Raw genomic sequence first — 21,425 nt, forward strand, 5'->3', positions numbered from 1 at the left:
AAGATTTCAGTAAAAATTGAAGTTTTACAAATTGTTGCAAAATAAATTTTTCAAAATAAGAACAAAGAGACTATTTGAAATCCATCTTTAGATGATTTACTATCAACATTTTTCTTCTCTTCTATATATTTTACTGACATTTTGTCTTGTGGAATTAACGTGACAGATATCTTTTAACATAATTGTAGTTAGTTTTAGCACTAGACAGCATAGTTTTCACATATAAGTAGTTTGTCCTACTGCTTTCTTAAGGTTGGTTTTCTTTCTTTCCCTACTTAGCGGATGGTTTGAAAGTAGTGCAAATAAACAATTTTTTTTTAAATAAGAAGAAAGCTTTTACAACGAAGTTGTTGTTTGAAATGATGGCTAATGGCGCCTAGACGACAAAAATCGCATGTTTTTAACTTGATTCCGATTTTTTTTTCCAGATAACCATTCTATCGTACGGTGACAGTCATCCACTGTTGAACTACTACGAGAAAATACTGCATTTCCTATTGGTTGGCTTCACTGCAACAGAAATGGATGTTGCGGATCAACTGATCTAGTGGAGCATTTTAAATTTCAATGTGTGAAATAATTATTTTAAAATTAAAATTGAAAATTGCATATGAAAATATGTTATGTATTTATCTTATCTTATATATTAATTTTACTCAATTTTCAAAGATTTAAAATATTTTTAGTGTATTTATGCTTAAGTTTAATTGAAGATTTTTGAATCCTTTTAAAAATGATTTTTAAAACATAATCTTGATTTATGATATTAAAACAATTCTTGGGACTTTTATGGTCCAATTTGGAACATAATAAGATAAAAATAAATAATGCCCAATAATTATTTTAAGTTTTATTGTTTATTTTGGATTAGTTCCAAGAACATTTGGAACAAATTCCAAACCCGGTGCAATATGAGATTATTTTAGGATCTCCGGATATACAATTTTAGTTTATTTATTAAAATAAATATTACAATCTTTCAATATATCTGGTTACATATATTCATTCAACGAATGTAACTGAAAATGAAGTTTGATAAATGGCACTATGTCAGTGCGGAGGTAATGTGTTCTCAATGGTTTCCATGATAAGCTGCAACTGTTCATGATCAAGACAGTTTGCCACTCACACACTCGCCCGAAGTCTGCGAAGTGTTACAGATAACCTGTTTAACAGAATTTATTTCGTGTTGCTGATAATGTATCCTATAATGTTAAATTCGAATCAACAGATGAGTTGAAAAAATTAGAAAATTTGTTATTTTACTAAAGTTTAATTTACTTATTTTAATGATAAAAAATTAATTAATTAATTTATTTTTATTAAGACTTGAATGAAGAATTTTAGTCTTAAGCTTAGAATCTTGTAATTTTTGAGAAAATGCACAGAAATTTATGTAAAGCAAACTATTGTTTTCGAAAATAGCTTGTATTAGATTTATATCTCTGTATACTGTATATGTAAGTTACGTTTTTATTTAATAAAATAATTAAAAAAACTGAAAATGTATAGTGAAAATGTAAATTTATGGCTCTAAATCCACGAATAATTGGAAAGAAATGCTCTCCCATCCGCATCAGATCTACGCTTCAAGATCGGTAAAGAATGCAAATGCAATTCAACTGTATCAGAAAAGTTCTGGTTAACGTATCACGGAATTAACAAACTTGTTTCTTAATTGAATAAGTCATGTTTGATCTAATGGCAAAATTTCCAAACAGAATGTATAAATATTTGCACGAATAGAGACCTACCTTATAAATTTCAATGTAGGAAGTTACATTCACCTATAATAGCCTATAGATTTTCGAGTAACATAAAAATCAATCAGTAAGATCTTAGAAAAGTTCTATACAAACATCCTGTAATGTTTGAAATAGTACATCCTGGTTTCAATGAGTGACCAGTATCTATATCTAAACATGTCTGTGAGTATGGAACAGACAGATGTTTAAAGACGGTTGCAGGTGCCAAGTCGTTTACATCTCTCTGTTAAGCAGTAAAGGGAATTGATCATTCAGTTCTAATCATTAATAACATGTTTACATGTTGCAGGCGTGAAGAAATGAAAGGATAGGGCAATGAAGTAAAAATTCATAAATCTTTTAAAGAGAATGTGATCTTTATATACACATTTGCATGTTTAAAATTAAATTTTTTACATGCAAAATATGATAAATTTATACGAATAATTTTTTCGTGTAATCACTATTTAGCATCGTTCTTTGGGGATTGAAGAGGTGTTAAATGAAAAATTATATAAATGCAAGTTTAATTTAGTGATCTATGACATAAAATTGTAGAAAAATAAGCGTAAATTGATTTTAAGAAGGTGCAAAATGCAGAAAAATATTAAGTTGATCGTTATCATAATTTATTAATATTATATAGACTATATATAGTATATACTTAATGTATAAATTTTTGAACTTAAAGAACACGATAAAACATGACTTTTATAAAGATAGTAACTTATTTCAAAATGGAAATTTGGGTATCTCTATAAGATAATATATTCGTTCAAAGAATGCTCATGCAGTAGGAAACGTAATATAATCCACAGCTCATTCATCATCTTCCGGATCGACTAAAGGGATATTTAAACCGAACTTAAACAAAGATCTCTACAAAGTGTGGTAGGAAATCGTATGACAAATAGGGGAGGCAAATTGCTTTGTTTGATTAGTATCAAAAGCCTATACGACAATCTGTACATTAATTTGTAGTTCCCACCATATGTTATAACGGAAAAGAGCATTTTTAGATAAATTTTCTTTTTTATATTAAACAAAAATTGATAAAAGTTGCTCCTCTCATTTGAAAAAAAAAGTATGTGTTTAGTCTATATTTTTTTTTAGATTTAAAAATTAGTGTTTTTAATAAAGAATTTGTTTTTAAAAAATAATTTTAGATCTTAGTACAATCTAATTTTTACTTTTTCTTGCATACAAAATTCATTTTCTATTATAAACAATCTAAAGTTATAGATTTTATAAATTTAAGTCAATTTTAAGATTTCAAACATAATCTATATCAATTTTATACCAGAAAAGTCCAAAAATTCAGCTGTAGAGATAAGATTAAATCGGGCCTTATGCCTAATTTCAATCATCCTTATCAAAAATAATTCTGACACTTGTTACAATTAGCCATCTAATCTAACATAAATCAACGTTTATCAAAACCTGTAACTTATACAGTATTTTTTTTAATAAAAAAAAAGCACCTGTTGTGTACACGTGACATAACAATTAGCAGCAAATCTAAATTTAGAGGGGTGGTCAATTTTTGAAGAGACCACACACTGCGTGGGTGAATTATTTACTAATCAGTATGTTTACTATCGTCAGTAATCAGTAAGTTGATTTAGAGAACGAAACATTAGACTGTACATCATTTGCCGATCTTATTTTCTATGCTATCATTGCCTTTCGCATTGTATATATCTGATGGCATATAACTATGGCCCTATGGCCCTTTGTGTTATTTTTTGACTTCTGATATGACGATTGAATTTCTGTAAACCTATTAACAGTTTAATTTACAAAACCCCGCCATATTCGAGTTTTATATCATAATGTGAAGGTTTTAAATCATACTTTTCGGTTTAATATTTGAGTTTGATTCAATAACTTTATGAATTTATTAAGATTCTTAATTAGCATGATTAAATGTAATTTAAAATGAAAAATATTATATGCTTATAATTTTAATAATATTTAATATATGATAAAAATTTGATTTTTAAATAATATTTTATATTTTTTCTATGTAATTTTCTATGTTTTTTTTGTCATTTTTAAATTTAAAAAAAAATCTCTAAAATATGTACAAAATTCTCTTTTAAAGTTGGTAATTTGATTATGCAAAATTAAGAATTACATTAATTTTATATTATCTAATAAATTTCTTCTACAAAATCAAATTTAATTTTAAAAAAATTAATTAAATTATTTATCTATTTAAACATTTTAACCATTCAAACTAATTCAATTTAAAGTAATTTTTAATGTAATTCTAAAAATTTGCAATTCTTAAATTTAAACGGTGGAAGTCACGATACAAGTTAAAACATAAAGCATTTTATTGAATAAAAACTAAAGCCTACTATTGTTAGATATACAATATAGTAGACCTATAGAGTGCATTCACCTTTATACAAAGAAACAGAAGGTCTGGTGTGCATTTTTTGTGTTCGATTATAAATATATGTGGACTGTGTATTAAATATTGTTACTTAAAGTCGAAGACGTTGTTTAATAAGTGGAGTCGAGTATCGACGTGCTCAGTCCTGAGTCTGGCAGTCGATTATCTTCAACAAAGGACCACTGTGACACTACAATTCACAATTGTTTTTACACATTGTTAATATTTACTTTTTCTAAACCATTTCGATTACAATAAACATTTATTTCATTAATTATTATTATTATTTATTATATAGCACCTTATAAATCCACGATAAATTAATTCTTCTAAGTCGAATAACTTGCTTAAAAATCACATTTTTAAGGTTGCACTTCATTGTTTTAAAACAGGAATTTTGTTAATTTAATGCCAAGTTGATTGTATCAAACATTTAACCAGATCAACCGTTAAATAAGTTATCCAATAAAATCAAAATTTGAGACAATTTATTAAATAAGTTTATTTTAAACGATTCTTCTTTTATTATTATTTTTTTATTATGAAAATAGAATTCAGTTAAATGTATTATTATCGAGCATAAGGTACGATGAACTCAAAACCGTTAATTTTATAGTTAGAAATTCTTTACTTTTTCAGATTAAAAAAAAAAAGTAAAGAAAAAAAAAGTGAGAGATGTTCCAGCACGGACGTAAATCCCTCAAACTGTAACCTATAAAAATTGGGGATATATCGTAAAATTAAAAGCAACAGGCACATCGCTCAAATGCAGACATATTGGACAGATAAAAGTCAAGTGACTGTGGGAAAGGAGCACAAGTCACGTGACCCGGAGAGAGCGTGCGATTCTGGGCTAGGGTCGTCCCGTTCGACTTCACTATGTACTGTACTGTACAGTACTGTATAAGAGAAGAAGTAAAATCGACTAAAGAAATAAAATTTGTCACTGTCTTTTATTCATTTCTTTAATTTTTTTTAATATTATTAATCGCATGCTTAATATTTAACATTCAATACCCATTTTAAAAAAATTGTATTCTTATAAATCCTTAATAAATAAAATAATCTAAAATAAAGCGTGAAGATAATTCAAAATAATAATTTTTAAACAGACAAAAAGATTTATTACTTATTAAAAAAAAAAAAAAANAATTCTACAATTTTTATGTAATTAATTTTAATATATTGATATTAAAACATGTCTAACAAAATTATATTGAATTAATAAACAAGAAAATATATCTGATAATTTAAGTATTTTTTATTGTTTTTTTTTCATTTAAAAAATTCCAAACTTTTGAAAAAATATTTTTTGTTTTATATTACAAAAAAATTAAATTTTATATTTTCGGAAATAAATTTATTATTAAATTTTATTTATTTATTTATATATATTTTAAAACATGTATTTAACATCACAAAATATAAATATTATTACTTAATTATTAAAAAAAATTAATTATTTTCAGTTCTAATAATTAACTTAAACTATTTATAATTATGCAAATTATTTTATTATGTAATTAAATTATTGATAATTTAAACAGAAATAATTTCTTCATATTCATAAAATAACAAATTAGTTTCGTCGGTTTTACTATATAAATATAGGCCTATATGCATATAATTGTATATATATTATATATATATATATATATTGAAGCTAGGCCGTTTAATTGACTGTTTAAAGAAAATAATATATCATGTTTCATTCATTTTAACCAACTTAACCACGATCACTTTAACATTTTGGAAGTTATCCAAGGTCTTAACTGGGGATTGTCTTCAATTACATAACAGGACTTAGTTTAATTTTAAAACATTAAATCTTTTTACTATTAATATCGCATTTTATGTGATTAAATCGAATTAAAAAAAACAAAAATAAACGCGAACTGTTCCAGACAGTTAAGTGTATTTTTTAACCAATTTTTTATTGCCGTATATACACAATTCTTATATCTCCAGCAGCGTAGGAGACTAACATGTACAGTGAGTTAAATAAAAATGCTATATATTCCATTTTTTAAAAACAAAAAAATACTGTTTTTTTTAGTAATTTTTCACCAAATAATGCCACGATTTCTTCACCATGCTTGAAGACTCTGCGCTGTGTGGAGTTGCTGGACTTGAGGTTGCACGTTACCGTATCCTCCGTTAGTTTGTTGCATACCTGTTCCGTATGTAGAAACGGGTGTGTAACCTGCTGTAGGTGCACCTTGTGGTACGTAACCTCCTCCGACGTTATAAGCGGGTGCAGAAGCGCTATAAGAAGGTGGACACGGTTTCCCGTCTCTAACTAAAACAGGCACAGCTACTCGTCTCGGCGAGTGGATGTTAGCTGCAGTTAACTCTAAAGTTTTGTCTTGCCTTTGTCTTTTGCATTTATAACGGCGATTCTGAAACCAAATTTTGACTTGGGTGGATGTAAGTTTCAGCATATTTGCCAGTTGATCTCTTTCTGGTGCCGAAAGATAACGTTGCTGTTTAAATCGTCTTTCTAATTCGTATACCTGAGCTTGTGAAAACAAGACACGAGGTTTTCTCCTTGTTCTCTGTCGAGTTTGACCCGAATCTGATCGACAACTTGTAGAATTGATACTGTTATTGCGAGGTTGCGATACAGAAAGTTGGCAAGTCGTTTCTGTAAAAGATAAAAATAATATTTTAAAATTTGTAATAAATTATGCATATTTTTAATTTTTGTAATATATTCATACAACAAAAATTTCCGAAAGCATTACTTTTTCTTTGTAATTATATAGGATACGTGTGCTTTATATAATGTAGTAAGAACTAAGGAAGCAAAATTACTTAATACATAAAAAAAATATAAAAATAATTTTATTTCGAAAATATTTAATACATTTTATAATAGTAAATTATAAAATAATAGCGAAATAAAAGTTAGTTTGAATGAATAAGAAAAATTATTAAAATTATTTTCTGCTTAAAAGAAAGGATAGGCCTATGAAGAAATCATTATAGCATAAACTTAAAAAAATACATAAAAATTCCTCAAAAAATTATTTTTGAAATTATTGGAAATTTAACATCTCTCAAAAATTTGCATTTAATATCCCTATAAACAAAACGAAATATAACTTAAATCATATATAAAAACGATTTAGAGTTTTAAAATAATTAAAATTTTAATATAATTTAAAAATATTTATATTTGTCTTAATTAGGATAGTTTAATACATAGAATGTAGCAAATTCCATAAAGGAGTGAACCCGGATCTTCTTACGCAACCGTCTTTTGCAAAAAAGAAAATCTACCAGATTGATTTGTTTAATAATGCGCATACGAAACAACCTTCTAAATTCGTATTCATTTACTGTAAAAAATCTGTAAGTTTTTGAAAATAATCTTAATAAACAATTTTTTAAAGTCTCATTCTACAATCAATTACAATACTTTGGAATTTAATCATTTAGAACCCTATTAATTATATTTATCAATGAATAAATATTATATAATTCATTGAATCAAACAAATAGAATATTTCTGAAGCAATTCATCGCTAAATTGATAAATTGATTTTTATTTTAAATAATTAAATGACGAATTTTAATAAAACTCAATTTACTAGGCCTAACAAGAGAAACAAATATATTTTGCAAAAAAGAATTATTTAAAAATAAACTTGTTATTAAATATCAGTCATATTTAATGATGGATTATAAATTTCTTTATCAAATTCACAAAATAGAAGATTAAAAGAGAGCTGTTTCTAATTTGAATAGGCTAAGCGTTGCTTTATCAGAACGTTTGAATAAAATTTTGCTAGTTAATTATTAGTTTACTGGTGATGATTTTGATTAAATAATTCAGCTTCATTTTATTAAAATCTAGTAAAAATTTTATCAAATTTTATTTAATTCAAATGATATATAATTTAGTTTAAGTAAGCCTTTTACAATGGCCTGAGTTTAATGTCTAAACATATCGTAAGGAAGAATATAGAAATGATGAGTCGATCATTTACAAAAATTATTACAAAATGGAATATTTTTCCTCGTTTATGCTTATATATAGCTTAAATATACATATTATTTTAAAGCAATTTTATATCATAAATTATATTCATTCACGCTTTCGTATAGAAACCTCTCGAATTCATTCATATATTCAACAGAATCTTATAAAATTTGTAATTGTATTAAAGACAAACTATTAAATTAATTTGTTTAAAAATAACTACGTTAAAAAATAGAAAAATCTTTATTTAAAGATAGTCTTATGAATGAATATAAATTGAAATTTACGGACTTTGATCAAGGAAAAGAGACTTCATTCATTCTAAAATAATTTATTGCTAGATAAATACCTCAGGGATTATATTGTAACAACATCGCTCTCAGATATAAAATAATGAAAGTAGTTTTAACTTTCTATTAATGATTTTCAAATAAACATTTTTGCAAAATTGAACAAATTGAATTTTGTAATCTTGCGAAACTCGAGTTTTCGTCAAGTTTGTCAAATAAAATGTTTTTCTAAAAAGCTAAAAATGAATATTAACATTTGTTAAATAAACAATTTTACAAATATATTTTTAAAATACAAAGCTTATTAAAAATAAATTTCAAATTATCAAAAGAAGCTGAAATGAAACGAGAAGAGTTAATGTAGATAGAATTTTTTAAATTTTATGTCTAAAACATGAATAAATATAACTATTCTCATTAAAATATATAAATATATATTGAAATTTTTAATTAAATCAAGAAATAATAGCTTGATTACAACTAATAAACTTCGAAACAGAATAAATACAGAAAATATTTTAAGCTAAATTCAATATTATGAAGTAAAATTTTTTAGATACAAAATTACGAAATTAGGCACTATATTGCTAATTTTTGTAATTATTCTCTAAAAAATGCTATACATATATAAAATGTGTTTCTTCAGTCTTTACAATACGGTAGGCTTTATGCACCTGTAACTAGTAATAATTTGCAGTAGTTTTATACTTCTCTTAAGACTAATAATGAAAAAATATCATTAATCACAAGCGATAACAAGGATACAGCTTTTAAATGTAAAAACATGGCGAAATATTTATAGATGGATATACTATACCATGTATATCTATTGCCATCCCAATACAAAAACATAAAATTAAAAAGTTTTATGTATTGTATAAATAACAAATTTACACATTTAATAACAACATAATTACGTTTGAAATCAGTTATAAATCACGAAATTCTATGCATTTGAGAATGAATTGAGCAATTTAGGTTACAAGCTTACTTAATTTACGATGTTTTTACTTATTTTTAAATATATATTTTTTTCTCTCTATGTCTATATTTTATCATTTACACAAATGTTTCTACTAATATAAAATAAATCTAAATTTACTCATTTTTGTAACAATAATGTTATAAAATATTAATACTTTTGTGATTTTAAATCGTTTCAAAATGCACTCTGATTGTTTAAAAGCAATAAACTTTATTTTAAGAAAAATATAATAAAAAGTGTATAAAGTTTTCTTAATCCTTAAATATATAAATTCCTAAAATTCATATTATAGTCTACAATAGATATAAGTTTAACTATTGACATATACACAGGACATTAAAATATATAGATTCAATTAAAGTTATTCATAAATTATGCTTTTCTTATTGTTAAAAGTATGTTTATTTATTTTTTATAGCCTTCAACTATGCAAATATTTAGGTTTTTATCCATATTTTAAAAAATTAACCTTTTACATAATTTTTAAAAGCTTGCTGTTATAGGCGATTATAAAAAGAAGAAAATTTCCATATTTTTCACGATATAAAAAGAATTATTCATTTGAAAAATAAAATTTCAAATGAATAAAATTCATGTTAAAATTTTTAAATTTATATAATCAAGATGGCATTAAATTTTAAATTTTAAATTGCATAAAGACTCATTAATGATTAGTGTAAAAAATATTAATCATTAATGAGTTTTATGCAATATAATATGTAATATATTTAATATTTATAATATTAATATTTAATATAAAAATTTCTCACAAATTATTTGTAAATCTATATTATGATACAGTTATAAAAATAAAATTAGAATAAATTTTTTAATATACATAACACAAAAATATAAGTAACGTTGTCTTTTTTCCCCTTAACTTATAGTTTTCCCTTTTAGAAATAATAAAGCTGAATAAGCATATTTATATGTAACAAACTTCGAACGATTATTTATTCAATGTCCTGTAAAAGCAATAACAAATAAATAATCTAACTTCGTTTTTTAAATACATAAATGTATATTAAAACTAAAATGTTTAATGCTTAAGTCAGTTTGTTCAATTTTAATTATTGCTAGAATTTTCGTATCTCAAAAACTATGGAATAAAAGTCATGTGTTACGCTTTTTTATACAAGTAGAACTTTAGTAAACTTATTTTCTTAATTTTAATTTACAAAATATTTTTTAAAAATTTTATTAATATAAATAATTTTATTATTTTCGAATGAAGATTTGAATGATAGAGTTAAAAGATTTTAAAGAAAAAAAATGCAGACTTATGAAAAATTGTAAGAAATTTCATACTTGTTCATAAAAGGAAATTGATATCTAGTTTAAAACACTTCAGAAATTTCTAAAAAAATAAAAGAATTATGAATAAATACTCAATAATTATTTTACTTAGCACGCTTTAAAAATTCTTATAAAAATTTTAAAATTTTAAATGTAAACGAATTGCGTATTCATAAATATTAAATAAAATTTGATATATTATTTAACCTATTTAAGAGTTTTTTCTGAAAATTTTATCCGTAGAACTTGATATTTTTTAAATTCAAATGTCAAAATGAGGACCACGACAACTCTTTTCATTGAGTTGTCGTTGAAAGACGAATTCCTTAAATTAAAAATGGAAAAATAAATTCTGAAAACTTAATATTTTCTAAAACTTTTAATTTAAACACCATATTTAAGTTTATTTCCTTCATAAGAATTTTATAAAGATTTATTTTCTGTAGGCCTGAAAATCAACATTTTTCAATGAATTAGTATACCTAACGTCATATTCATATAGGCCTATACTGTATATAAAATTAAAACGGTTGGATGTATTAAAAATATTTTGATTATCTAAAAAATATATTAAAATTATAATTTTGATATATTATAATATAAAATTAAAATTTTAATTTTAATTTATTTATAATACTTTCCTCACAAAATATTTTAAACAATTCGAGTTTATATTTACGTATATCCAAATATAATAAAATTCAATCTTAAATAAAATTTTGAATTTTAGAAATAATATTAAGTATTTACTTATTAATTTTACATAAAATGAAAATTATGCTATAGCCATTTAATTATTTTTTAAAATAATAATTGTATATATTTTTTGATTTTTTTTATCAGTGCCGAATGAAAATAATAAGATAAAACCAAATGATAGCAAGGCTTTTGCAAAACAGTCTGAGATACACGACTCGAAACATTGACGATTAATCACAAGTAGCCTATCAAGAGTCGAAACGTGTGTCGACCTTTAACCTCTATCGACAAATATCAAATATTGACTTAGCTTTTAATTCAGACTCGGAGTCATGACCATCTTAAGTGGGAATAGATCCCCTCACAGTCTCTCTTAAGACAAGTGTTACTCCCAGTCTAAATTGGTTGAGATTGTCATCTAGGCCTCGCCTATGGAAAGGCCTCGCGCTTCCTTCATATAAATATATAATGAGAATAATATTGATTTTTCTAGATAACGTTGCCCAAAATAAAAATTCTTCAAACCTTAAAGTTGCATAATAATTAAAATAAAAATATTTATCAAAATGAGAACTAATACATCAAAAATTGCTTGAGAACTATTAGAAATGTCTTATTTTAATTTTAATTAAGTTATTTAACAATGAATTTCCTATAAAATATTTTTTTGAACAGATCTAAATTTAATATAATTTAGATCTGTTTAAAAACAAACCATAATTTTTAAAATATTGACTTGTTTTCACTATAAAATATTACTTATAAAACTATCTACCTTACATAAAATCGAGAATTTAGCATCATATTCATTAATTTATTATTTCTCGTAAACAATACCAAAAAACATTAAATAGATTATTAGATTTTTCCGCTTTTAAAAGAAGTAATCGAAAATTAAGACTAAATAAAAAACAGAAAATAAACAGATTTTCTTACAGGTCTATTATCAAAACTAAATTTTAATAGATCCTGTTTAAATGTTATAGAATTTATACCTTAGATAATAAAGTTTTTGTTATAGAAATAATTTATGTGTTTGTTAAATTATAAACGTAAACTATAATACAATACTACATTTTAGTAGTTAGACACGATATAAATTTTATTGTTATAATAATTAAAGTAATAGAATTCATAACGTATAATATATTTCGTTTGAATTTAAACTGAAATAAAATTTTAAAATATTCTAATAAACAATTTATATTATACAGATCTTAAATCATAGCTTTTTATATTAGTGCTAATTTAAAGCCATAAATAATACAGTTTGAATCATATACTGTGCTGTAAAGTATTAGTTATCTTCTATTATGAAAATCTGAATTTGAATTCGTTCAGGACTCCCATTATATATCATTGCAAGCAATACGGATGAAGCCATCATTACTGGAAAACTTTTAACCATATATAATTATGGCTGGCCATATAGACTAAAATATGCTAGTGTTTCGCGTTAATTAATCCATGTGATAATATGTGAATTATTCATCCAAACAATGTTGTAAGTTTTGTTCTTTAATAAACCCGTATTCTCGGACAGTAATCTGCAAGATTCAATCAACTTAAAAGTAATAATTTTGAGCTACGAATTTAGCATTTTAAGAATAAATATTTAAATTTGTTTATATAACAAGCTAATGCACTCGTGTGATTTTTAGTAAAAGAAAATATGTAGTTGATTATAATATTAAAATGTATATTGTTAATGGCAAATAGTATCACATTCTATATGATATTTGAAAAAATAAAAAAATGGAAGTATCCTTGCAAATTTTCTTTTATTAAACATTTATTTTCTGAGATTTTTAATCTTAACATTAAATTCGAATGGAGGACTTACAAGAATAAAAATCTTGCTTCAAGTTAAAGATGTTCAGGACAATTTTGTCGTTTTTTTAAATTTTAAAAAAAATAATCAATCGAATAAATTAACACGCTAATTAGTACAATAAATAAATATTTTATAAAGTATAATTATTCTCCTATCTTAATATTCGATATAAGTAATAAATGTTTTTAAATTTAACACATTAGAATCATTTAAATCATTCTTATCAAATGCATTAAAACGAAGTAAAATTTTATTTAAAATGAATTATTTCGTTAATTTTAGTGATTTCTTTTTTAGGTTTTATAATTTTAAGTTTTTACATTGCAAATGATTTACTTGTCATTTTAAGATTAACGAGATGTGCAGGTTCTTCTAATAAAAAAACCTTATTTAGTTTTCTAATAAATTTAACTCTATTTTACAGATTTTTAACTTCTTACAATCAATTTGAAACTCTTTTTAAGCCTTTAATATTAAATATTTTCAATAATTTTCTTACTGACTTGCGAGCATGGAAAAATACTGTAAACTTAGGCCTATATTTAAAGCGTGAATAAATAAGTATAAATTATACAAAAATGTTGCTTATAACATAATGCAGTATTTTACATTGGGCATAATATAAGTTACTAAAGATATTACAGGTAGAACTGTCCATATTGAAAATATTGTAAAATAATGAAGGAAGAATATTTCCAAAAATAATTGAAATATCTTAGAGAGAACTTTCGTTTTAAATCGAGAATTTAAAAATATTTTCTTAGATATATTTAACTAGAAATAATATAATTCAATCTTGATAGTTATTGTATATAGTTTAAAATTGGATATAAGTTTACATACGTTCATTATCTATTAACCTATATAACTTAATAAATATTGTTTCTATGTACATGTTCATGCATTTTAAGATTGTGAAACTTGTTGAAAATATTTTAGGATTCCAAAATAAGTTACTATAAAGTTTTGAATGAAAAAAAATCTATACCACTAAAACTATACAGTTATTTACGAAATAATTTAAAAATCTTTACCACGAGAATTATGAAAAATCTAAGAAATTATAATTAACTTTATAATTTAATGAAGCAATTCGTGCATTTGAAATGTCATTTTTTTCTTAGTTTAATAAATGTTTTGTATGAGTTCAGTCAACTCATAACTTTTCCCTCTCGATTATTTTTCTCGAACGAATTTTAAAATACGTATTTTAATTATTTTATCTAGTAATGTAACTTTAATAATTTTTTTTACCTAAAACTAAATCTAATTTTAAGTTTTGTAAGGCTACAGCATGATTTTTTCAATGGTAAATTCAATGTATCGTCGGATCGCGCAACACTCGATGGGCCAATTATAGAAAATAAAATTTGGAAAATTAAGACTATATTTTGAGCTGTTCACAAAAATCATAAGTTAATCTTGGAAAACTCTAAACTGCATTAGATTTGAATCTTCCATGATAATCTGATTTAAAATTAATATTTATATTTTATAAAAATTGAAACTAAATTACTTAAATTTATAAGATATTTTACATTTTATTTTCTGTAAATGTTCTTATCTACTTACAGAATGTTTAAAATTCAGTTTACTTCTATTTTCGACTTGTTTTTATTATAACATCATTTATATCGACTACTAAATTTTTATTTTTATATTAATATTATTCATGAATATACAGTTAGATAATTATCATATATTTGCAAGTATTTAAATTAGTTTCATACTTTAATATTCATGTAAAGCTGACAATTTAAGTAGGCCTGAAGGCAGAATTAGGATTTGTCAACGATATAATAATGCAGGTCTGATAGTGAAAACTTGATTTAAAGTTAGATTAAACTATGTTTTAATTTTATATAGGCCTAATTATAAAATATATTTGATAAACTTTATTTCTGCTGTTAAATCGTAAGGTTATTTACAACTGTATAAGTCTAATACAAATAAAGAACTTTAATTTTTCAAAGAAATTAAAGTTTAAATTGTTTTCAATTCAATACTCGCTTATCCTAAAACAAAATAAAAATCATTTTATATTTGTTTCTACATAAACCTTAATTTAAATTCTTAAATAAAGATATTAATTTAAGAATATAGAAATTTATACTTTAAATAACTCATAAAGTATACATTCTAATGTATTCATTTAAAACAAGTAGAACAGAAAAAAATAGCAGAAGCTTGATATTAGATCGAATATTTCAATCCTATGAACGAATTTATAAAATATTTTGTTTGTTATCCAGAAATGTGGGTTCTAATACTATAGGATAAAATGTATATCCCTTTTTTTTTTGGAGGGCTTCGTATTATAATTTAATTATTATTTGTTATAAGAACATGTTTAATTTTAACATTTAAATAATTTCACTGATATTTTATAACAAGTACTATTTACAAATCTTTCCTTGGACTATTAATAATAAATATTATATGTAATACATTGTTAGCTTATTCGTTATAATTATCAATTTTTCGTAATTTACGTATAAAATCGTGTTTTTATATCAAAATTGATTCTATTCCTACAAACCTAAATTATCTTAATAATGACTTATAATTATAGTGAAAAGACTCATATTATATTTTAGACACGAATGAAGAATTATGCTATTCATAAAAATAAATGAAAATAGTCACTATTATTGATTATTTTTATTTATTTTTTTTAAATCAAATACAATTTTTTGGCTCATTTATTTTTATAAATAGTCTAAAGGCCTATTTCAATACACAACTTTAATTTTTAAGATCATAAAGTTATTGTTATTAGATTAAACTTATTTTAATGATTCAATTTTTTAATATTATTCTATTTTCAGATTTAATTAGAATAAGGAAACTAAAACATTTATTTATTTTTCAAGTTTTTAAATAAAGTTTATGTATTTGTTATTTTATATTCGTAAACCGAAAGCATATTTTTTCGGCGTAAGAAAGTCTAATTTAAATCGTATTATTTTTTTACAATAAAAAATAAATTTAATGTAAAATATTAGCAAAATATCCGATTAAAATAGCAAAAATAAATGAGCTTAAGATTAAGTTTTTATGAATATAAACAGAGTTGTATCCATATATAAATTTATGTTAGATCTAAATAAAAAGCTAATTGTATTTTACAATTAAATTAATTTTTAGAGTAAAACATAGGCTTATTTGCAAAATTATTTAAGAAATATTTAGATATATAAGCAATAGATTTAATTCACTTTCTACAAAATTAAAAATCTTTTATAAGAATATAGCCTATTTAGAATTAGCTTAAACATGTTATAAAACCATTCCCTCTTTCCAAAAGGATCAAAAAATTATTTGCAAATAAAATTGAAAGTAATTATATAATTTATAAAACTAATTGATTTTAAAAAGACCTAAATTTCGAATACATTTTAGTATAACTTATATTTTAAAGCTATAAATTATAATTTTACATGAAACTCAAAGTTCTCTTCCTGAATATCCTATGAGGTATATACATATAATTTATTTTATTAAGATATTTACCTCATAGGATTTATTTTAGGATATTTAGGATAGGATTTATTTTATTAAGATATTTAAGCTGCAGAGATTAAATAGTAGTTCGTATTTAATAATAACTGTATAATATTTAAGTATACAATACAGTATTTATTCTTCTTCCACTTATACTCTTAATATTAACATATTTTCTAAGTAATGGACATAAATCTTAATTTTTTTCGATTATATATAATTATATTTTATATAAGATCAAGAATTTATAGATTTAATACAGAAAATTTTGTAACAAATAAATATATTGAGTTGAATTACGAATTTTACAGGAAATAAAAATTAAAATTCGAATATTGTTAGGCATTTCTGAAAAATGCCAAAATTAAAAAAAAAAAAAAACTGATTTATTTTTAAATATTCTTGTAAAAAATATAAAAATTTATCTATCAGAGAAAATATGTACTTGATAAAGAATATATAAATAAGCTTATAAAATTTATACATATTTTAAAAATTTTAATGTATTTTTTTATTATGAGACCTACAAAAAGCATATTTATAATGCATTTATATACATAAATTTATATCTTAATAAAAATATATTTAACTATTAAATTCTATAGGCCAATTATAATTTTTGTAATGTTATAGCGAGAAATGTTTAAAAGTATTCCTGTATGATCTATTTTTATTAAGTATAATGAACAACATTGAATAGAGTGTTAATAGCAAGCAGAAAGAAAAACCAACTTAGTTTTTTTTTCAACAAAGGAAAAAAACCCATTTAGCAACGTCAATCATTTTATGAAATTACCTTTAAATGTAGTTTAATAAACATCAAGATTGCTTGAAATGTTCACTTTAGTTTATTTTTACAGCATTCAAGTTCGGTCATAACTTCTTTATGGGGATAAAGAAACAAAGATTACCTTACTTTCAAGCTTGGAAAAACGTTTACCGATACATAAACGTCTCTATGAATTTATTTTATAACTTTTCATTTCCGTTAAAAAGTTAAAATAAATAAATATTTTACTACACAGTAATTTAACACGGATTATATTAACATTTGAATTGCTTTATTAAGTACAATTTAGGCGAAATATTCTTTATTCCAAAATTGTCATTTATATATAAAAAAGCATTAATATAGATTACTATTTTGACTCCTTCAAATTATATATTTAAAATTAAATTACGCGAAAATAATGTGCAATTGAATGAGTTATTAGTTTAAGCTTTATGGTATTTTTTACAAAGCAGTATTCATGTTAATGAGTTAATGAGCTGAAAGAGTATTTATGCATACTACAAATAGAAAATCCGATGTCATAACACTCATTTGATAGCTTCTATATTAATCTGTGAGTTTAAAAGAAGTTAAATATTACATATAAACTTCAATCAAATTCCCTTTCATAATAAAAAAAAAAGCTGAAATTTTTATAGCCTGATTCAACAATAAATTTTATTGATCTTTATTAAATTGATCGTTTTAATTTAACCTCGTAGACGGTTATGACGGTAATTTTTATAGAAATTTAAATAATAAATATAACATAAAATGCTAAAATTAATTTTTTAAAGCTTTACAAGCATTTTTAAATATATCACAAGAGTCAATCTTAAAATTTAGGCGTGTGTTTAGCCTAATTTAAACATAACAGACATGAAATATGTATTAGATCTAATTTTTCCAAGGAAATATTCTAAATTAAAGCTATTATGGTTATTATTAAAGGATGGAAAAGCATTAATTATTAAAAAAAATACTCTAGTCGATCCTTCATTACATAGTTCTGATAGCACAAAATTACTTATATAGTTCCAATCTTTCTATTAAGAAAGCGCAGTTAAAGCAGAGTGAATCACTTTGTCCCACAGATCATATAATAAGGTGACACATGATCCTGTCATGTCTTGGCCAACTAAACCGTCAATAAAATCGCTGACTGCCACTTGAACCACGAGTGGATGCGTCTTATAAAGGGTACATCCGTCCTACTGTATTTTTCAATATTTTGCTTTTTTTACATCTAATTTGGATTCTTATTATAACCCTTTTTTTATTTTTTGGTATCATCATAAAACAGCTTATTGTAATAATATTTTTTAGATCAAAAATATTGGGGATTCTGATAATTTTGGAGTTTTATTCAAAGCATTTTTTTAAAAATTTGTTCCAAAAATTTATGTCTATTAAAGTATAAAAATCTAGATCTCACACAGTTATAGGCCAATGTTATTTTATGTTTAATGAGTTTAATATAGACACAATTTAACTGATACAGAACTATATAATAATATTTAGCAAATAATTAAGCAAAACTTATTATAAAAGAGACAATTTACTTATTTTTTTCCATTATTAGATCTAATACATGATAATTTCAATGTAAAAAATTATATTTTACACTTATTTGAAGACATTTAATGAATAATTCAATTCAAAAATACAAAAACCTACATTAAAAAACATAACTGTAAGTTTTACTAATTACAAATGGCAATAATTTTAAGTAGAGAAAACTATAAGAGCTGGCACACGTTACTTCTTAAGTATTTCACTTCACAATTATTCGAAATAGATGAAGACATCTATAGTTACATTTTAATTGAAGTAAACAGTCGGAGGGGATAAAAGACAGAACCCTTGTGTGTACTACAGAGCATGAGTCCCTGCGGATCGTAAACTATGAATTTCGAACAGTTTCTTCTTTGTAAAACCTAACAAAATATACAAGTTCCTTTCAAGTGGATTTCTGTTTGTTTCTGCACCGTTTCATTCCGTCTAATACAAAGCATAAAATACTACAGACTTATTTTTTTATTATTTTTTTCAAAAGCTCCCTTGTACTATTCTTTATATCATTCTTCTTTTAAAAATATAGACTACTGCCTACTCACAATTGAATTTTTTTAAGTAATTTAAATTATTTAAAATTAAATTTTTATATTAGTTTTCATATGGATCAGTAAATCGAGGACAGAATGAAATAAACTCTTAGAATGGTCACGCTTTAGTAGTATAAACTCTAATCTATGAATAGCCTATCATTTTTCATCTAAAAAACTTTTATCTGAAATTAAAATTCTTAAGATAAGGTTTGTAAATGTGTGAAGAAATCGTAACTTAAGCGGATAATTTATTAATTTTAACGATTTTGTTTCAGTTTGTTTAAAATTAAAGGCCCCATAAAAAATGAAAGTGTCGAAAAAGTAAGAAAAAAGTGTTACTCTTGGTTTCAATTTCAAAATATATATATATTTTTTTGTTTCTAAAAAAACTAAACTATTAAACGACTAGTCAACTTACAAATTTGTATTATGTAAATTAAATGTGTATGTATTTTAAATTAGGCCTATAGGAGAATATAAAATTAATGAATGTTAGAAATAAATTAAATAAAAGAAACGTCGAAAGAGCAGATAATAATTTCAACAATATATTAAAAAATATCAATTAAATTAAAAGTACATTTTCATCACTTTAAGTAGAACTACTCAGACAAGATCATCATCGTTTACCTTTTAACAAAAACTCATTACGTCAACATTTAAGGCCCACTCGGCTTTAACCTTTCGCCTCTTAATTGTAGACTCGTGCTGAGATTATACGAGTGATTTCTTTTTTCGGATCTACTCGCGACCCTCTTTCTGGTTTTGAGAGCTCTCGACTAAGTGGATTGTGCTTTACTTACTTTTCTCATTGACTGCTGTCTCTGCTTGATGTTGGATGGACGAGTTTGGAAGTGAGTAAGCAGGAGCAGGTTCGACGGTACCTCCGTAATATTGGTTGTCTCTCGAAGCACCATTACCAGGAAAAGGTGGACACAAATGGGATAAACTCTGGACGTGAGGTGATGTCAAAGGTGGTGCAGTCGGAGGTTGAGGAGGTGGAAGCTGTCCACACTGAAGAGTGGTGGAATAGCCCTGAGAAACGAAGTCCCTAAATGGTGTAGTAGGTGACGTAGAGGTAAGTAAACCTAATCCGTCCGTTTCATCAAAAAGCACTTTCTCCAGGTTTTGAGCCTGTAGGAGAAAGGCCTGGGGATCGAATCCTCCTTGATCTGACAGGTTGAGAATGTCTTTAACTGAAAAAGGGGTACTAGAAGAACCCGAAGTGGTGGGACTAGCCAACATGGCCTCCAGCGAGGAGTATGCGCGCCTTACGTCTCGGTTGGACTAGCCATCCGTTGTCTATGAGGTCGACAGTGTGATAACAATTATACCACGCCTCTCACATCACTCTGGTCGGCCGCCAACAAATAAGACACTTTCTGTAATATGATATGAAACTGTTGTTTCTAGTACGTCTCGGAGGAAGCGCGTAAATCAAAATGCTCCCTTTATTCCAAAGCTCATTGGTTGAGACTTCCTGACGTCAATTGTGGATTTGTCGACTTTACTAATTCCGCTTCGGTTATTAATTGACGTTATGAACATACATCGTATTCAGTTATACAAAACTTAGACTTATAAAGCGCATTCTGAGCTAGAAAAAAATCACTTTTTTATTTTAGGAACGACAAAGATCTAGACTTTTCGAATCGAAATTAAAATCTACTTTGACTATTGTTTGTAATAATTTATCTTACAATTTGTCAAGGTTATATGTTATATAATGATTTTTTACGTAGAATTCTTTTCGTGTTTCGAAATGCTATGTAAACAGGTTTATATTACAACAAATGAAAAGATTTA

General features: G+C 24.4%; 1 protein-coding gene across 1 annotated transcript; it reads right to left on the minus strand.

Annotated features, from left to right (window-relative positions):
- Positions 1-5,739: 5,739 nt before the first annotated feature.
- On the minus strand, positions 5,740-20,992 carry LOC111619416 (homeobox protein Nkx-2.5-like). Its single transcript, XM_023361114.1, has 2 exons — positions 20,423-20,992; positions 5,740-6,790 (listed from the first exon to the last, which is right to left on the minus strand). Exons 1-2 carry the CDS (start codon positions 20,862-20,864, stop codon positions 6,234-6,236), a joined length of 999 nt encoding a protein of 332 aa, XP_023216882.1. The 5' UTR covers positions 20,865-20,992; the 3' UTR covers positions 5,740-6,233.
- Positions 20,993-21,425: the final 433 nt, after the last annotated feature.

The sequence above is a fragment of the Centruroides sculpturatus genome, unplaced genomic scaffold (genome assembly GCF_000671375.1).
Source record: "Centruroides sculpturatus isolate CEXI.00-Female unplaced genomic scaffold, Cexi_2.0 scaffold266, whole genome shotgun sequence".
NCBI classification, from domain to species: Eukaryota; Metazoa; Arthropoda; class Arachnida; order Scorpiones; family Buthidae; genus Centruroides; species Centruroides sculpturatus.